Source organism: Antechinus flavipes, chromosome 6, assembly GCF_016432865.1.
Source record: "Antechinus flavipes isolate AdamAnt ecotype Samford, QLD, Australia chromosome 6, AdamAnt_v2, whole genome shotgun sequence".
Classification (NCBI taxonomy): Eukaryota; Metazoa; Chordata; class Mammalia; order Dasyuromorphia; family Dasyuridae; genus Antechinus; species Antechinus flavipes.
The window spans coordinates 52,138,766-52,155,732 of record NC_067403.1 but is presented as its reverse complement, the minus strand read 5'-3'; the positions used below and the strand labels follow the sequence as shown (position 1 = coordinate 52,155,732).

The 16,967-nt window shown below is 32.4% G+C and overlaps 1 protein-coding gene across 1 annotated transcript in view; it reads left to right on the top strand.

Annotated features, from left to right (window-relative positions):
* The window catches only part of UBA6 (ubiquitin like modifier activating enzyme 6), a 69,399-nt gene that overhangs the window by 48,607 nt on the left and 3,825 nt on the right, over positions 1-16,967 (top strand). The window contains exons 21-32 of the mRNA XM_051966627.1: positions 837-926; positions 1,259-1,339; positions 2,582-2,710; positions 3,944-3,995; positions 4,107-4,170; positions 6,402-6,471; positions 7,298-7,369; positions 8,894-9,011; positions 10,833-11,026; positions 13,485-13,612; positions 14,821-14,908; positions 15,217-15,311. Of these exons, the coding sequence (XP_051822587.1) occupies positions 837-926; positions 1,259-1,339; positions 2,582-2,710; positions 3,944-3,995; positions 4,107-4,170; positions 6,402-6,471; positions 7,298-7,369; positions 8,894-9,011; positions 10,833-11,026; positions 13,485-13,612; positions 14,821-14,908; positions 15,217-15,311 (1,181 nt within the window). The remainder of the gene's footprint in view (positions 1-836; positions 927-1,258; positions 1,340-2,581; positions 2,711-3,943; positions 3,996-4,106; positions 4,171-6,401; positions 6,472-7,297; positions 7,370-8,893; positions 9,012-10,832; positions 11,027-13,484; positions 13,613-14,820; positions 14,909-15,216; positions 15,312-16,967) is intronic.

The window sequence follows — 16,967 nt, the reverse complement described above, 5'->3', positions numbered from 1 at the left end:
GTCCTAACTTACTGGTTTGAAGATTTTTTAGCAGGTCAAAAAAAAGTTATGTGACAATAAGGCATAATATGATATCCTGGAATCTTGGAAATAATTTTAATAGCACTTTACTTGTGTTAATCTTTTCTACATTATGTTGTTCCCATTTATCAGTCTTCCTCGGATTTTGGAAACTTTTCATATATCTTAGAAATTTCACACAGTGACCAGCTTTTGATCCAATAAAATAATAACGAGCACATTAATAAATTTTTCATTTGTAAATGTTTTTCCTCTTTGAAGAGTAAGCAAAATATATACTTTCTATTAAGAAAAAGAAAAAAATTAAGGTTGGAAGTTCTTCATTCTATTTTTCAGTAAGACCGAGTAGTATTTCTGATACATTTTCTGGCCCTTATAAAAGCTCTCTTGGCGATTAAAAAAATTGACTCCTTAATTTTATTGAAAAGCCAGTATAGAAAGTTGGCAATATTTATGACATATTTGTGTGCTACATACTAAAATGGATAAGGTAGATATAGTACTTGCTGTGTAGGAGTTTACAATCTACTTAGAGACTTGACTAATTAGAGATTCAATCTTATAAGGGGCAGTATAACAGTAGCAAATGTAGAATGTAGACTTAATGTGAAAGGAGTTCATTATAAAAACAAAATAAGGTAGCAGAAAGTTAGGATAATCTTCCACTTTCTATGTTAGAAGGAAAAGACGTTCAAGTTTTGCTTATTTTACAATTTGAAATACGTGATGCCAGAGTTAAACATGATTTCAAAAAATAAGAAAATTCAAATATTTGTCCTCAACAATTATGTGATCTTTTGTATTTTTTAATTTAGCGAGATCCTCCAGAAGAAGAAATACCATTTTGCACTTTAAAATCTTTTCCAGCTGCTATTGAACATACTATTCAGTGGGCACGAGATAAGGTAAATACTTATTTTTTTAAATATTTTGTTGTCCATTCATTGGGAAGACCAGGAAGTCTGTAACTTTGTCATCAGCCAGTGGGTGATTTGGGGGGAGTGGGGGAAGACCTTGCACTTAAGGAAAAGAAAAGGCTTGTCCCTTAACCTCGGATCTATTCAGGGACTACCCTAGCTGGATCATCCATTTCTTGCAAAAATCATAAATAAACCAACTTACTTTATACAAAAAAAGGGAGAGGGGAGAAATATTTAGTTTTCTGTGGAAAAGAAAGCATTTTAGACTATCTAAATGGTCCTTTTCAAAATTTGTCTTTTTCCTCCCCCATATAAAGTTTGAAAGCTCATTTTCCCACAAGCCTTCATTGTTCAACAAATTTTGGCAAACTTACTCATCTGCAGAGGAGGTCTTACAGGTAAGAATCAATATGGTTTCTAAATGGGTTAAGATAGTACTTTGCATTGATTTAAATTTTAGAAGCTACATCTAAATGTGTTTCCCTCACAGAGTAACCCTTGTTACTACTATAATTTGAGGATTATGGAAATTAAAATTCTTAATCTTCAAGTTATAAATGCTATGTGGGTTACAGCGTTCTGAATTCTGGTGTAAAAAAATCATTAAAATATTATACAGTTTTTGAGGTGTGTAGTGCATAATGAGAATAAAATTTCAAATACTCAAGCAAAAAATATGGAGAATTAAATAAGAACATCTGAAAAATTGCTGAAATCACTGTCAATGGTTGCTTCTTTTCATCTAGTCATAAGGTCTTTCTAAGGTCTACATCTTATTTACTAGTACTTTGTGAGAAAGAAATAAACTATATTTCTTAGTACTAAGGGCTATAAAGGAATTACTTTGTGCAGAAAGACTAATGGAACAAAGATTGTTCAAGCTGGAAGATTTTTTTAGAAATCACTTAATCCAACCATTTTACAGAGAGAAAACAAGTCTAGAGAAACCAAGTAGCTTCTCTGAAGTCACTTAACTAGTTGGTAGAAGACCCAAACCTAGAACTCAGGCTCCACATATCCATCTTAGTGCTATAATCATTTTGAAGTAATTGATATGTTTTAATTCGGGAAAATAAGACTCGGGATCTGAGGTGAAACTTGAAAGTTTTATCTAACCAAGCTCATTTGTAGGAAAAAAAGGAGGCCTGGGAGGATAGTTTTTCTGAGGCTTAGAGGCTCAATTGGTTGCATAGTGGAAAGAACTCTGGGTCTGAAGTCAGGAATACCTGAGTTCAAATCCAGTTTCTAACACTATATGTGTGACATTGGGCAAGTCACTTAACTTCTGTTTGTCTTAATCTCCTCAGTTGTATAAGATTATAATAACATCTACTTCACAAGGTGGTTGTGAGAATCAAATGAGATAATATTTCTAAGTAGCACTTAGTGCAGGACCTGGCACATGATAGGTACTATGTAAATGCATATTCCCTTCTCCTTATATGTGAAGTAAGGTATCCTCACATGATATTCACATCACAAGATGATCTATAAAGTTCCTTCTAGAGCTAATATTCTGTGATGCTATTCTTCATTATAATTTATGTGAACTTTTTATTTGCTTAGTTAAAAATTGCATTTTTTTCCTATTTTATATTTCATCTTTTTTTTTTTTTTTATCCACTTTTCCCTCATTCTAGAGAATACAGTCTGGAGAGAGTTTAGAAGGCTGCTTTCAGGTTATTAAGTCACTTAGTAGAAGACCTAGAAATTGGTCCCATTGTGTGGAATTAGCAAGAATGAAATTTGAAAAATATTTTAATCATAAGGTAAGTATGTTTTTTAGGACCCACAAATATTGAATAAATGTTCGACCAGATCTAAGCTTTATTTAAATCAGCACTGAAATTACTGACTCTTGACTAGGAATGGACCTCAGAGGTCATCTAGTATGATCTTCCTCATTTGATGGAGAGATCAGCCAGCTAGTGCATAACAGGCAGCATTTGAATCCTGGCTTCTGGCTCCAGTCCTAGGGCCATTTTGACTCTCAGAAAACCCGATAGTAACAAAACCAACAAGCAAGGTCAAGCAAGATGAGGATGGAGAACAGATCACTGGATCTAGCAGTTGGTAATATTAGACCATTTAAATGAGGAAGAAGAATCAGAAGCCAGGTGGTTACAAGTGGTTGATAGTTGAATGCAATGATTATAAGATATTTTTTCTAGACATTTGATTATCAGTAAGAGAATTTTAGGTTGATATCTTGAGGGGATGGGTAGAGTCTATTAAAAAAAATTTTAAGGACACAGAGATCTGGGTGTATTTGTAGACAGAAAGGGAAAAGCCAGAAAAATTGATCATTAAAAATAGAAAAAAAAAATTAGAGCACTATTCTCTAGGAATAGAGAAAGCACAAATAGAGAGGCTAGGGAAAAGGCCACTGCTTTTTCAGAGCACAGAAATAAAATTGGGGATGGTGTAGAACCATTCTGGTATTTGGTGTTTGAATTGGAGAGGAGAGGAAGCTTGGAGTCACTGGCTAGGTGATGTCACCTCCTTAAGTGAAGAGAGGAAGGATAAGGTCTGGGATTTAAGGGAAGATCTGGAACAGCTATTTGGGGGAATGCAAAAAAAAATCAATTAGGGAAGAAATAAAAGGATTGGTGCATGACAGGGTAGAGCATGCCCCATGACACATGGTCATGGGAAAAGTCCAGCAGTGTTAGGCGGAACTCAAGTGGGAGGTTGGGTAGCAGAACCCAGAAGTGGGGTTTTGTAAGATGTGAGCAGTGACAGGACAAAGATGCAAGGAATTTAAGACAGAAAAGTGTATATAGTTGAATTGGCCAATCATTGGGAAGGGTGGAGAGATTAAATGTCACACTAAAAATGGAGAACAATTAAGTAGCAAAGTCAAAAAGAGAGACTGTACCTTAGGGTTTTGTATCTGGACTAAGAACACTATTTAAGAAAGTAATTTTATAACAACCTTATTTTTAATGTTAATTCTGTTTTTCTTTCACTCCCTACTCCCTTTCCCTTCTCTGATGCTCCAGGCTCTTCAGCTTCTTCATTGTTTTCCCCTGGACACACGATTAAAAGATGGCAGTAAGTATACCCAAACATCTGGAGAACACTTTAGTTTTTGTTTGTTTGTTTGTTTGTTTGTTTGTTTTAATGGTTCCCTACATTAAAATTCACTACTAATGTCTTTATTAGGTTTGTTTTGGCAGTCCCCAAAGAGGCCACCTTCTCCAATAAAGTTTGAATTTAACGATCCTTTGTAAGTATTAGACCACAGTTAAAAGATGTAGTTTCTTCCATAGGCCAAACTTTATATTGCTTGAGAGTAAAGATTCCCATTTTTTTCTATGCTTTGTAAACATTTTACTTAAGTAAAATTCTGCTTCACCTCAACAGTGGTAAGGGATTAAACCTGGGTTCTTGAAGTTTATGTCTGTGGATCACAGGTTCCACCAATTTGTAAGCATTTCCTGAATGGACCTTACATCAGATTTATTTGTCATAATGAAGGCATTGAAAGACACAGTATGAAGATATTTTTAGCTGTACCAACTAACAAAAAATATTTCCTAAGGTGTTAGAGCTAGTGAAATCTTGAATTTTAAGTACAGTTAAAGTTTTTCATAATATTTAATTAGCAATCCTTTCATTGAAACATTTGTTGTCAATTATATAAGAATTTATTGTTCTTGTCTTTAGTTAACACTTCAGTATTTAACTAATTATATATAATATAATCATCATTTAATTTCATTTAATTAATGTCCCTACCCCAGTTTCTTTAGCTGCAAGTTATTATGAGATCCAAATGGGATTCTAGAATTAGACTTCAACTTTGAAGATAACCTAAAGCTTATTTAACCCAATTTCTATTCATATTATGAGTATTATCATAAAAGTATTTTAAAACTTTTTTTTAGAACATAACATGCACTAGACTGAAAATAAGAACATTATATGTTTTCTGAATATGCAGTTCCCAACTAGTGATCTACACTAGACCAATAGTAAAGAATGTCATTATTTATTTATCACTGATGCCTCTTGATGGTAGTCTTGAAGATTATCATTACTGGGTTAGCAATAGGGTTATGAATTTTTCAGCTTTACTAATTTTAATTGACTTTCAAAGAATTTCTTGTATAGAAATAATAGATTAGATTTTTAAGCTACCATAAAAATATTTTGCATTTTAAAAATAACAGGGCTGGTTTATTTATTTGAAATTAATTTAAAAGATCAGGTAAGGAGGTTGTTTTTTTTTTAAGATCATTATGTAGGCAGTATTCAAAAAGGGAAACGTCAGTGATAATTTTTATGTTCAGTAAAGCCAGAAGCATGGAATTTTGGTTTGTGAAAGAAAATTAATAAGTTGTTTCACTTGTTTGTTTTGTTGGTGTTGGACATGGTTCAGAAATTGAAGGCACATTTTGGCTTCTACTTTTAAGTTATTAGGAAGTTCTTGATTTTACTTTAAGAAAGTTTTCTTTTAAATTTTATTACACATGACTTATCTAAAACTTCTTAATGCTTCCCCATATCTTTTGGCTCCATATTTCTTTGTAATTTATATGTGCCCTAAAATATATATCTTTTGTAGCATAAAAGTTATCTTCTTCATGATTATTTTGATATTCTGATGATATCTACCACATTGTAATACAAAGATGACTTGGGTCTGAACTTTTGACTATTTGAGTAAGTCACACTTAATTGGTCTGAACCTCAGTTTTTTCACCTAAAGATAACATTAAGGGTTCATCTAGTTTCAAAACTATGATTTTTTATACACTTGTTCCCTCCTTTATTGGTTGCCATTTAGTAAAAGGAGAAAGGTGAGAAAAGGAAAATAACAAGTAATAGGTAAATTACAGTCAAATAGTATCCATTATATAATTTTTTTTTTCCTAAAGGCTAATATAGACTTTTAAAAAGTATATGTAAAGTAAAATATTTTGGATTATGGTTTGTCTGAGCAAGAAAATCTCACTTTAGGAGACATAAAAAGAATTATAATTAAATCCTTTTTATATAAGAAATCTACATAAGTGAGATGATTGTTTTGCCTTTTTTACAATTCAGTTGTATGCTTCAGCTTTTTTTATTAATATCACTTTACAGAATGCTACATAGGATCATATAAAAAGCATGCTTGTTTAATTTTGTCTTTGGCATTCCATTAGGCACCATTAATAGTACTAATGCAGTCAAAATGTTTTCAGAATAGAGTTTTATGATTTTGAAACTTACAGGCATCCTATGTTAAAGTTTTGTTGATGTTTTAGAGAGTAGATGTATAATTAATTGTCTTATTTCACCTGTGGCTATCAATTCTTGTAAACTTGGGGAAAATATTCCATAACAAAAATTAAATACCCTAATTATGTAAAAGTTGATGGTGTTATAGAACGTTCTTTTAAGCTGAAACAAAATTAGTTGTTACATCATATTGTCATTAATCTAAGTTACTTTTTGTTTGCTTTTTAACAGACACTTCAGTTTCATACAGACTGCTGCAAAGCTATTTGCTACAATATACTGTATACCATTTACAGAAAAGGTAAGATGCTCTTGAAGTAATAAGAGGGATAAAAAGAAATCAAAATTTAATCAATTGAAACGTTTTCCATTCTTTTAAGAAACATTCTGTAATATGTTGCATTGTTGCCCAGGCTTCCATATCTATTAAACAGAAAGTTGTAAACATATTTGCTCTAAAACTTAACAGTGAAAATATACTATCCAATAAAAATGATTTTATTGATTTCGTGGTATAAAGTTTGACATCTTAGATTCAGAAAGGCAACTTCAAAAGCATATGGAAAGAAGCAGATACTAGCTCATCAGAAAAAGATATAAGATTTTAGTAAAACTGCAAATTCAGTATGAGTCCTACCTAGTTTGATAGGCCTCTAGAGGGGAAAAAAAGTTTCACCAGATTCCTAAAAGCTATTAACTGAATACTTTTTATGCATAGTTAAATGACATAAATGAACACCAGTCTTCCTAAACTTCCGTAGTTTAACTGCCAGTAATCCAAAAAACTCAACAATCTTATTCAGTTTCATTTGCATGTTCTACAAAATTAGATTATCAGCTAATTTACATGTATCTCCAATTTGGAGAATTGTAGCATCATGGGGAAACGATTGTTTAAATAAAATTTGAATATCTAAAATGGATGCAATAGGATGCAGTGGTTCTAGATGGATGATGTGTTTGTTGTTGGATCTAGGATTTTTTTGTTTGGCATTTGGATTGTTCGTCCTTTTTTTTGTTCTTGTTTGGGAAAATCTTAGAATACAGAAATAATTTCAGCATTAATTCTATCACAATGTAGCTAGATTTTGAGATGTTATATATTGAAATTATTTTCTTTAAAATAGGACTTGTCAGTAGAAATTTTCTCCAATATACTTTCCAAATTAGAAATTCCAGAATTCAAACCTTCAAACAAGGTATGTTTTAAAATATTTTCATTATTTAGTTTTATTATTTGAATTTTTTCTGGCATGTGCTTTCCTGTATCATTCTTTGAAAAATTTCACAAAACATCATTGTCTTTCCTTATTAGGATTTCTTCCATTTATCCTTCTTTGATCTCTAATCAGAAATAATCTCTCGTGATAATTTTTTTCTTTTTATTGTATTTTTGCATTGTATCTGCTTTGCAGTTAATTTGATGCATTTTTATCCATCCTGTAATCTGTAAGGTCCACAGGAGCAGTCTTTTTCTTTATATCCTCAAGCACTTCGAAAAATGGCAATGTGTAGAGGGAGACAGTAAATATGTATTGAATGAAAACAAATTCACATTCTGTTACCTTATCCTATAAAGGTGCATTTTGCCAATTTCTGCCATTCACCTTATTTTCCAAATGGACTTTTTGGAGGGATATAGAAAAGAAATAAATTGCTATAGTCCTAAATGCTAATGAATTGCAAATAATTAAAACATTTTGAGTAAATAAATACTTGTTGATTAAATCCCCTGTGGCTTCAGCATGTATAGACTAAAGAGTACCCATGGAAAGCTCTGAAATTGAGTCAAAAGTTATGTGGAGCCACTGTTTCTACCCCTAACATCAAAGAGAAACTGGAACCTATCCTATAAAGCAGGAGTGGCAAATTATTTTTTCTGCCAAGGGCCATTTGAATATTTGTAACATCGTTTGCAGGCCATACAAAATTATCAGCTTATAGAATTCAAAGCAGTGGGAGGTTGGTATACCTGGCTTTCAGTTCATCATCATCTGTAGTTGCCTTAGCAAATGATTTTACAGGCCTGATGTGGCCCTACCCCCTGCTCTCTAGGAACCAAGAAAATGCCTGCCCATATTGTGTTTAATAGTACTATCCAAACTATCCAAACCAGTCTTAAACTTCTCCTTGTGATGACACTGCCTATTATCAGAAAAGTTTTAGGAGCAAGTTTATTTTAAGCACATAACTTAGATAAATATTTGTTTATTGGCTGATCTTAAACTAGCTTATGACATATAAAGAGTTTCTATGGATTCTAGCTGATCCTACCAAGGATTTTTTTACCTTTTATTATGAAATAAGAGGCACCAAAGTTTATGTTGTTTAGAGATTTGGCCTCAGAGTAAAAACCTGGATTCTAATTCCATTACTGCACATGGTCTGTGTGACTAAGCAAGAAACTTCACCTCTTTATACCCCACTATTCGTAGCAGATCAGATATCTATCTGTCTTGATAGAAAATTCCCTTAGGGGGAATCCCTTTATCAGTAAAATGACAGGTGTAGTTGCTCCTGCTTCTCTCTAAAAATACATGTAGATATTTATTTGACATTACTGATTGCAGTGAATGGGCTTACACTAAAATGGCTCCATTTTTCTTTTCTCTGTAGTTTTATTGTTTTAACATAATAAAAAACATTTGTATTATGGGAGCCAATTTAAGACCAAGAAAATAATGTCAGTAAATTAAGTAGTTCTGATTCTTTTATAAATTTAGGTTGTGCAAACAGATGAAACTGCAAGGAAACCCGACCATGTTCCTGTTAGTAGTGAAGATGAGAGAAATGCTGTTTTCCAGTTAGAAAAGGCCATATCATCCAGTGAGGCTACTAAAAGTAAGGAGACTATCCATTTTTACAAAAGCAATTTTGACTGTGACTTTTTCTTTAAATAGTACTGTATCTACACAAAAGACAAAAACTTGGAATTTTATAAAGTGAGTTTGGTAGCCATTATTAAGATGATTGGGCAAGTAGATGGTATGGTGGATCAGTTGCCAAGCCTAGAGTCAGGAAGATTCATCTTCTTGGGTTCAAATCTAGCTATAAACACAAGCTGTGTGACTCCAGGCAAGTCACTTAATCTAGTTGTTTGCCTCAGTTTACTCATCTGCAAAATGTGCTGCAGAAGAAAATGGCAAACCCCTTCAGTATCTTTACCAAGAAAACTCCAAACAGGGTCACAACGAATTGGGCATTACTGAAATGACTGAACAAAAACAAGCAAAGGATTATAACAAATCCTTCTTTCACTTTTAAAATTTAACTGAATTCAATAATTCTAGCACTCTTTCTGCCAGAGGAATTTGAGGAGTTCTGATGTACTAATATAACAATTTTCTATCCCCAGTGCTCTTATATATTTTACCTAATGAGCTGGTAAAGAGTACTAATGAAAAAGTGTGACTGGAATCACTTTAGGTTCCACCTTAGTCAGTTTCCCTCAGAAACAAATCTGTCTAGAACTATTACTAGAGATAGCCTGTGCTGGATTGATGCCTTAGGTTAACTCTGGCTAAAAGTATAAACTTGATCAACAGCGGTCTATTACATAGGAAAGTCAGAATCCTTGAGATGATATTCTGACTTTCTTATGAATTATCTGTTGTAGACTAGAGATAAAACCACTTGTTTATCTCTGGTGATTTTTTTTTTAAATAAATAATTTTTTGCATTGGAAACACCTCCTAAATATAGTAATTAAATGATCATGAACAAATTACTTAACTTCAAATTCCTCATCTATAAAAATAAACACTATCTTAACACACTTGTGAGGAAAGTACTTTTGTCAGCTTATTAAAGTATGATGTTTTTGTTGTACTTGACTCTTTACTAGTACTGATTCAGTCTTGATATTAAAAAGTCCACTAGTTAATGTATGTAGGAGAAGCCACATTTTTAGACCATTTACAATCTTTTCTTATTGACTTTGAACTAACCCTGACCTCTTTTAGAAATGTATCTAAATTGTACTCATTCATTGTCCTTGCTTAAATTCTGCATGTTTATTTCATTGTATTTAGATTAGAGACATCATGGCCCAGTTACTACAGAGCTAGTTTGAAAGTCTTGAACTTGGATTTCAGTCCTATTCAAAATAGAGTACCTGAATCTTCATCTCCCACTTCCCCAGGCAACTTCAAAAATACAAATTGCAAGAAGGGGCCAATGTATCTGGTAGAGAAAGTTTCCTCATGAGGAATTCCTTATACCAATGACCTCATAAGTTTGTTGTTTGTTTGTTTTTTAAATAGATATTATTTGCTCATGTCAACACACAAAACTTGGCCTTTATACTTTTTAGTAACTACAGTTCCTGACATATCTCCCATTTTGTCATGTTTTCTTAAATCATCTTAAATTATAAAACAAATATTCGATTAAAAAAACTAACATAATGTCAGTCATATTTGTTGCTTTTAGATGTGAACTTTTGAATTGTATATTTAACCTATATTGGATTATTTGCTATCTAGGGGAGAGGGTGGGGAAGGAGGGAAAGAAAAAAATTAGGAACACAGGATTTTGCTAAGGTAAATGTTGAAAACTATTTTTTGCCAGTATTTTGAAAAATAAAAAGCTATTATTAAAAAATAATAATAAAATATCAACTTCTAGATCAAGCTTTTTTTCCCCCTTCACTTTTTCAATCAGATGATCTTCAAATGGTGGTGCTTTCATTTGAAAAAGATGATGATAGTAATGGGCACATAGATTTTATCACTGCAGCTTCCAATCTTCGAGCCAAGATGTATAACATTGAACCAGCTGACCGACTGAAAACAAAGCGCATTGCAGGGAAAATAATCCCTGCTATAGCAACATCCACTGCTGCAGTGTCTGGTTTGGTGAGTGTCTTGACTCTCTGAATGAAAACCTTTCTGATTGTGACTTTTTATATTTTTAGGAAGAATAACTACTGATCTTATTTAGTATAGAATTTAAATTATGACTGAAAACATCTCAGCAGTTTTCATGTCACTTTGGAAGTGTAGAGATATTTTAGAATGGTAGAAAATATTTCATTGTAATGTAACTGATGTAGTCACAACTCTTATCAGAATGATAAATGTTTTTCTTTAAAAAAAAAAAAGCCTTTATTTGTAATTAATTTTGTTGATAAAGATGCAGTGCATGAGAGTGAAGCATCAAAAGTAGCCCTGAGGTTATAAACCTAAGTAATTAGAACATGTTGTTCTTGCTATTGATAGAGAAGTCTGGGAGATGTTGAGGGAAAGATGATTAATTTAATTTTGGACATTTTTATTTTTAAGATGATCTTTAGATTGCTGATGATGTGAGTCTAGATTTAAGAGAAAGCCGAAGATGGCTGTTTAAATATGAAAAAGCTTAATAGAAACTCTCATTGAGCCCTTAAGAACTGATAAACTCATTTAGAAAGATCAGCACCTCAGTTTAAAACAAATGACCTCTGTTTTCTTGGCATAAAGAAAGATACTCAAGATACATCTCAGCAGTTTTCATGTCACTTTGGAAGTGTAGAGATATTTTAGAATGGTAGAAAATATTTCATTGTAATGTAACTGATCTAGTCAGATGTTAGTTAGATGGCGCAGTGGATAAAGTACCGGCCCTGAAATCAGGAGGACCTGAGTTCAAATCCAACCTCAGACACTTAACACTTCCTAGCTGTGTGACCCTGGGCAAGTCACTTAACCCCAGTTGCCTTGAATAATAAAATAAAAACAAAGTAAGGTACTCTGCTTTAAATAAGGGGATTGGATGTGATATGGAAACTTTGAAAAAAAACCAACACTTTTGAACCATCTTCAATTATTTTTAAGACATAACTAGAAAATTGGAGGAGAAAAAGGAATTTCTTGAGGCAGTTAGAGCCTACTTAGTATATTTTATTACAGATTTATAAGCCATCAAGAAACAAAAGATCAATTTTCATCTCCTCCCAATGGCACACCGCTGTGTTTATCCTCTCATGGCATATCCAAAATGGACTTTTTCTTTCTTTTGTAATCTTTGACAATTGGTAACTGCCTACTCGGTTTTAATCTGTATATCTCTTAGTTATTTGAAGGAATATTTTGTGTAGTTAATAGTTTGTAGTATTCTTTTGAAAACGTTTGAAGCTTTGACCACTTAATTGTTGAAAAATGGCTCTTAATCCTCAATTGTAATTCCATGTATGTCTTGCATAACACCAAAACTATTTGACATTGATTTAAAAATAGGAGGTAAACCAGTGGGACAGACAAGCAAGTTGTAGAAGGAGTATACACTAATGAATATTATTATTAATACACCCCAAGACATAAACCACTGAGAGGAAGTTTCTCTGTCTGATGAGTGTTAAGAAAATGAAAAACAATTGTTTAAAAGAAAATAGATGAACATCTTAAGATGAAAATTTATATCCAACAGGCTATAGAAGAAAATGTAGAAAACATTATAAAAAATTTTTTTTTAAATTATGAAAAGGCATTTATTAAAAACTTTGCTGTGTGCCGGCACTGTGGTAAAAACTAGGGATACTAACACAAGCAAGTGAAGCAGTCTGTGCTCTAAAGCAGTGTACATGGATAGAGGATTTCAATATTGACTAAGCAGAAGATAGTCATTACGTGATTGAAGGAGAATTGTTTTGTACAGGGGGATGAAAAGGATGATGATTCTAGGAATAGTGGTATTGATTGGATTATTATTCTCAACTAGGGTTAGAAAGTATGGCAGTCATCTGTATCCAGAAGGAAGATTGTGGGGACTGAATGTGAATCACAACATAGTATTTTCACCCTTTTTTTTGTAGCTGTTTGCTTGTTTTTTTTTTCTTTTTGATCTGATTTTTCTTGTGCAGCATAATAATGGTGGAAATATGAATAGAAGAATTGCACAAGTTTAACATATATTAGGTTACTTGTCATGGGAAGGGGTAGGGAGGAGGGAAGGAGTTGAGCCAAGAGAGGGAAAAAATTTGGAGCACAAGGTTTTGCATTTTGTTGAAAATGATCTAGGCATATGTTTTGAAAATAAAAAGCTGTTATCAAAAAAGAAAGTATGGCAGTGTACATCTGTATTGCATGTAGAAGGAAGTAGCATGATACCTCTGGCCCCTGGGAAAGATAAGAAGAATACTCACCATTCTGAAAGCCTTATAATTTAAGAATTGATTTATGGGGTGTTTTCATTTTCTGAGAAATGCCTGAGATATGTATGAGAAAAATGCTAAGTAAGAGGTATCAAAAAAAATTTAATTTTTTTTAAAAAGGTATCACAGTGTATTATAAATTAAATTTTGCCTAATATTTAATAGGATCTTTTTCTTGTATGCAGGTTGCATTAGAGTTGATCAAAATTGCTGGTGGCCTTCCATTTGAAGCCTACAGAAATTGTTTCCTTAATTTAGCCATTCCAATTATAGTGTTTACCGAGACAGCTGAAGTTAAAAAAATTGAAATCAGGTAAGCAACAAGTAGATGGTTAAAAAATAAAATGTTTTCTATATTCTAAAATATAATGGAAATTTACCTTTTTCCATTTTTAGAAGGAAATAGATATGCTTTGTACTGTTCTTTTATTCTTTGAAATGCTAAATAGGAAGACAGATTTCTTTTTTTTTTTTTTTTAATAATTTTTTATTGATAGAATGCATGCCAGGGTAATTTTTTACAGCATTATCCCTTGCATTCATTTCTGTTCCGATTTTTCCCCTCCCTCCCTCCACCCCTTCTCCTAGATGGCAAGAGTCCTTTACATGTTGAATGGGTTGCAGTATATCCTAGATACAATATATGTGTGCAGAACCAAACAGTTTTCTTGTTGCACAGGGAGAATTGAATTCAGAAGGTATAAATAACCCGGGAGGAAAAACATAAGTGCAAGCAGTTTATATTCATTTCCAGTGTTCTTTCTCTGGGTGTAGCTGCTTCTGTCCATCTTTGATCAATTAAGGCTCTCTTTATCAAAGAGGTCCACTTCCATCAGAATACATCCTCAAACAGTATCATTGTTGAGGTATATAATGATCTCCTGGTTCTGCTCATTTCACTCAGCATCAGTTCATGTAAATCTCGCCAGTCCTCTCTGTATTCATCCTGCTGGTCGTTCCTTACAGAACAATAATAAGGAAGACAGATTTCATTCCTTTGATATCCCCATCAGTATAACCTATATATGACACAATTGAGTAAGTGTAGTTGTTCATTATTTCACATGTAATAATCATATTTTCCCCACCTAGATACACTATATGATATAAAGCTCTAGAGTAAGGTCAATAATTTTGGATTTTAGTCTAGGCTCTCTACAACCAGCTTTGCAATCTTGAGCAGGTCACTTAATTCTCTGAACCTTAGTTTCTTAAAAAAAAAAAAAAAAAATGAACATGATGAATTAAATGGCATCTAATGACTCTTCTAACTCAGAATTGGAGATTTGGGGGGAAAAAAAAAAAAAACATTCCATTCAATTCTCTTGAAAAATCCTAGCTCTGATAAGTTTTTTTTCATAAGTCAATAGACAAAGATTTTAAAATATTCAAGAAGTAGCCTTACCTTCTCTTACATTAATTTTTAATAAAAATAAGTACCACCTACAAAATGAACGTTGTTGTATTTTTATTAAAGCGAAACAAGAATAAATACCCTAAACATTTTCTTTTTAATAACAGAAATGGAATAACATTTACAATCTGGGACAGGTGGACTATTCATGGAAAAGAAGATTTTACCCTTTCAGATTTCATAAATGCTGTCAGGGTGAGACCTTTTATTTCTTCTTTATTCATTCTGTTTGGAAATTATTTGAGAAAAGAGCATTTTTTCTTTTAAGAACACTCATCCTCACTCTTTATTTATGCTTCTTTTTCTCTGTACAAGCAAAAAGTAAATGGCTTCAGTCATATTGAAGATAATCTTGGTTATCTTGCCTTTACCACAAATCTGTTACTGAGTCGTAGTGTTCAGCTGTCTCAAAAAAGTATTTGGTCACAAGGATTAAAGTTTTAGTGTTTAAATATCTACATTTTGTTGTGGTCCATTAAAAAAAATTTTTTTGATGTTCACAGGAGAAGTATGGAATTGAACCAACAATGGTCGTACAGGGAGTCAAAATGCTTTATGTTCCTGTAATGCCTGGTCATATAAAAAGACTAAAGTTAACGTAAGTATCAAAATGTTTAACCCCAAAGATTCACCAGGATTAAAATCTTGGCTTAAATCTACACTATACAAATTAAGATTTTGTAATACTGGTGCAATATTCCAGAATATGTAAGTAAATAGGCAAATGTTAAATGTACTAGTGATATTCTGTATTCATAGTCATCTTCAAAGAATCTACAAGCATCTTGTCTATGTAAAACTTGTTGACTTTCTTAAAACAAAACTCTTTTCTAGAGTATATGGTGAAAAAAAAAAACCTAATGCAAGATTTCTTTTGTAATTCACAGAAATATTATATGTTTTTATAGACCAGTTAAATTAGCTTGAATTCTTCAAAAACCATCAACTTTAATCAAAATTGTTTCCGTTTTAATGATTTTCTGCTTTTACCCTTTTATGTCACATTAAGGAAAAAACATTCCATCTTCTTATATTTTTAGTTAACAAATAAATGCTATAAAAGAAGTTGCCACATTTTTGTAGTCTTGGTACTGTAAATGACTGAAGTCACAGGGAGAAGAGCAAAGAGCCAATAGTTTTGATTTGGGAAGGTGCTGTAACGAATTAAGTAAGCAAAGGCCTTTAGACTTTGATTATTAATCTAAAAAAATTGTTATGGCTTTTTTTTTTTAATAAATTTGACTTAGTTCCCTATTCATTTGAGGAATGAGGCCTTAAACTTGCTTCAAATTTCTTTTTACAGTTATTATTGTTAACTATTTGCCCCTCTCCCCATTTATTCTATTTTCTCTCTCCTTTCAGGCTGACTCTCCTTAAAAATATTTTGCTTCTAACCATCCTCTTCCCCAATATGCCCTCTTTTCTGTCACCCTCTCCCTTCTCGAATTCTCTCCTCCTCCTACTTTCCTGCAGAGCAGGATAGATTTCTATGCCCATATTAAGTGTGTATGTTATTTCCTCTTTGAGCTACTTCTAATGAACGTAAGATTTACTCATTCCCCCTCTTCCCCTCCACTGTAAAAGCTATATATAAAAAAAAAAAAATTAAACATTACTATTTGGTATGAGCAGAAATTATTAAATCGATGGTAAATTATATAATTAATAGAATTAAAAATTTACTACAAAGAATTCACAACAAAGAGATACCAGTATTTCATTTGAGCAAACATTTGAACATTGCATTGAATAGTTGAGCAGACATTGAATGTCTATTATGATAAGTCACTGGACTAAGCATTGGAAATACAAAATCAAAAAGAAGACAGGCCCTACCCTTAAGGATCTTATTTTGGGGGGCTCATAATAACATAAAACCATTTAACAAGTATTATTAAGTACCTGCCTTGTGACAAATAATATGCCTAAGCTTTAAGAACATAAAGAAAAAGTGAAATAATTTTTGCCTGTAGCAAATTCATGTTCTCGCAGAAAACAACATGAATATAAGATTGTTTTGTGAAGGACATTGGCAATTGTAGGGGAATCAGGAAAACTTCATATAAAAGATCACATTAGGGCTAAATTTTAAAGGAGGTAGAAGTAAGGAGGGAAAATACTCCAAGCAAAGGAGACAGTCAGTACAGAAAGCATAGAGGGGAAGTGGAATGTCATGCTTGAGGAATAGTAGATAGATCAATCAATATGGAAAAGGCACCAAGTTTGGAAATACAAAGAAATATGTAGCATTAAT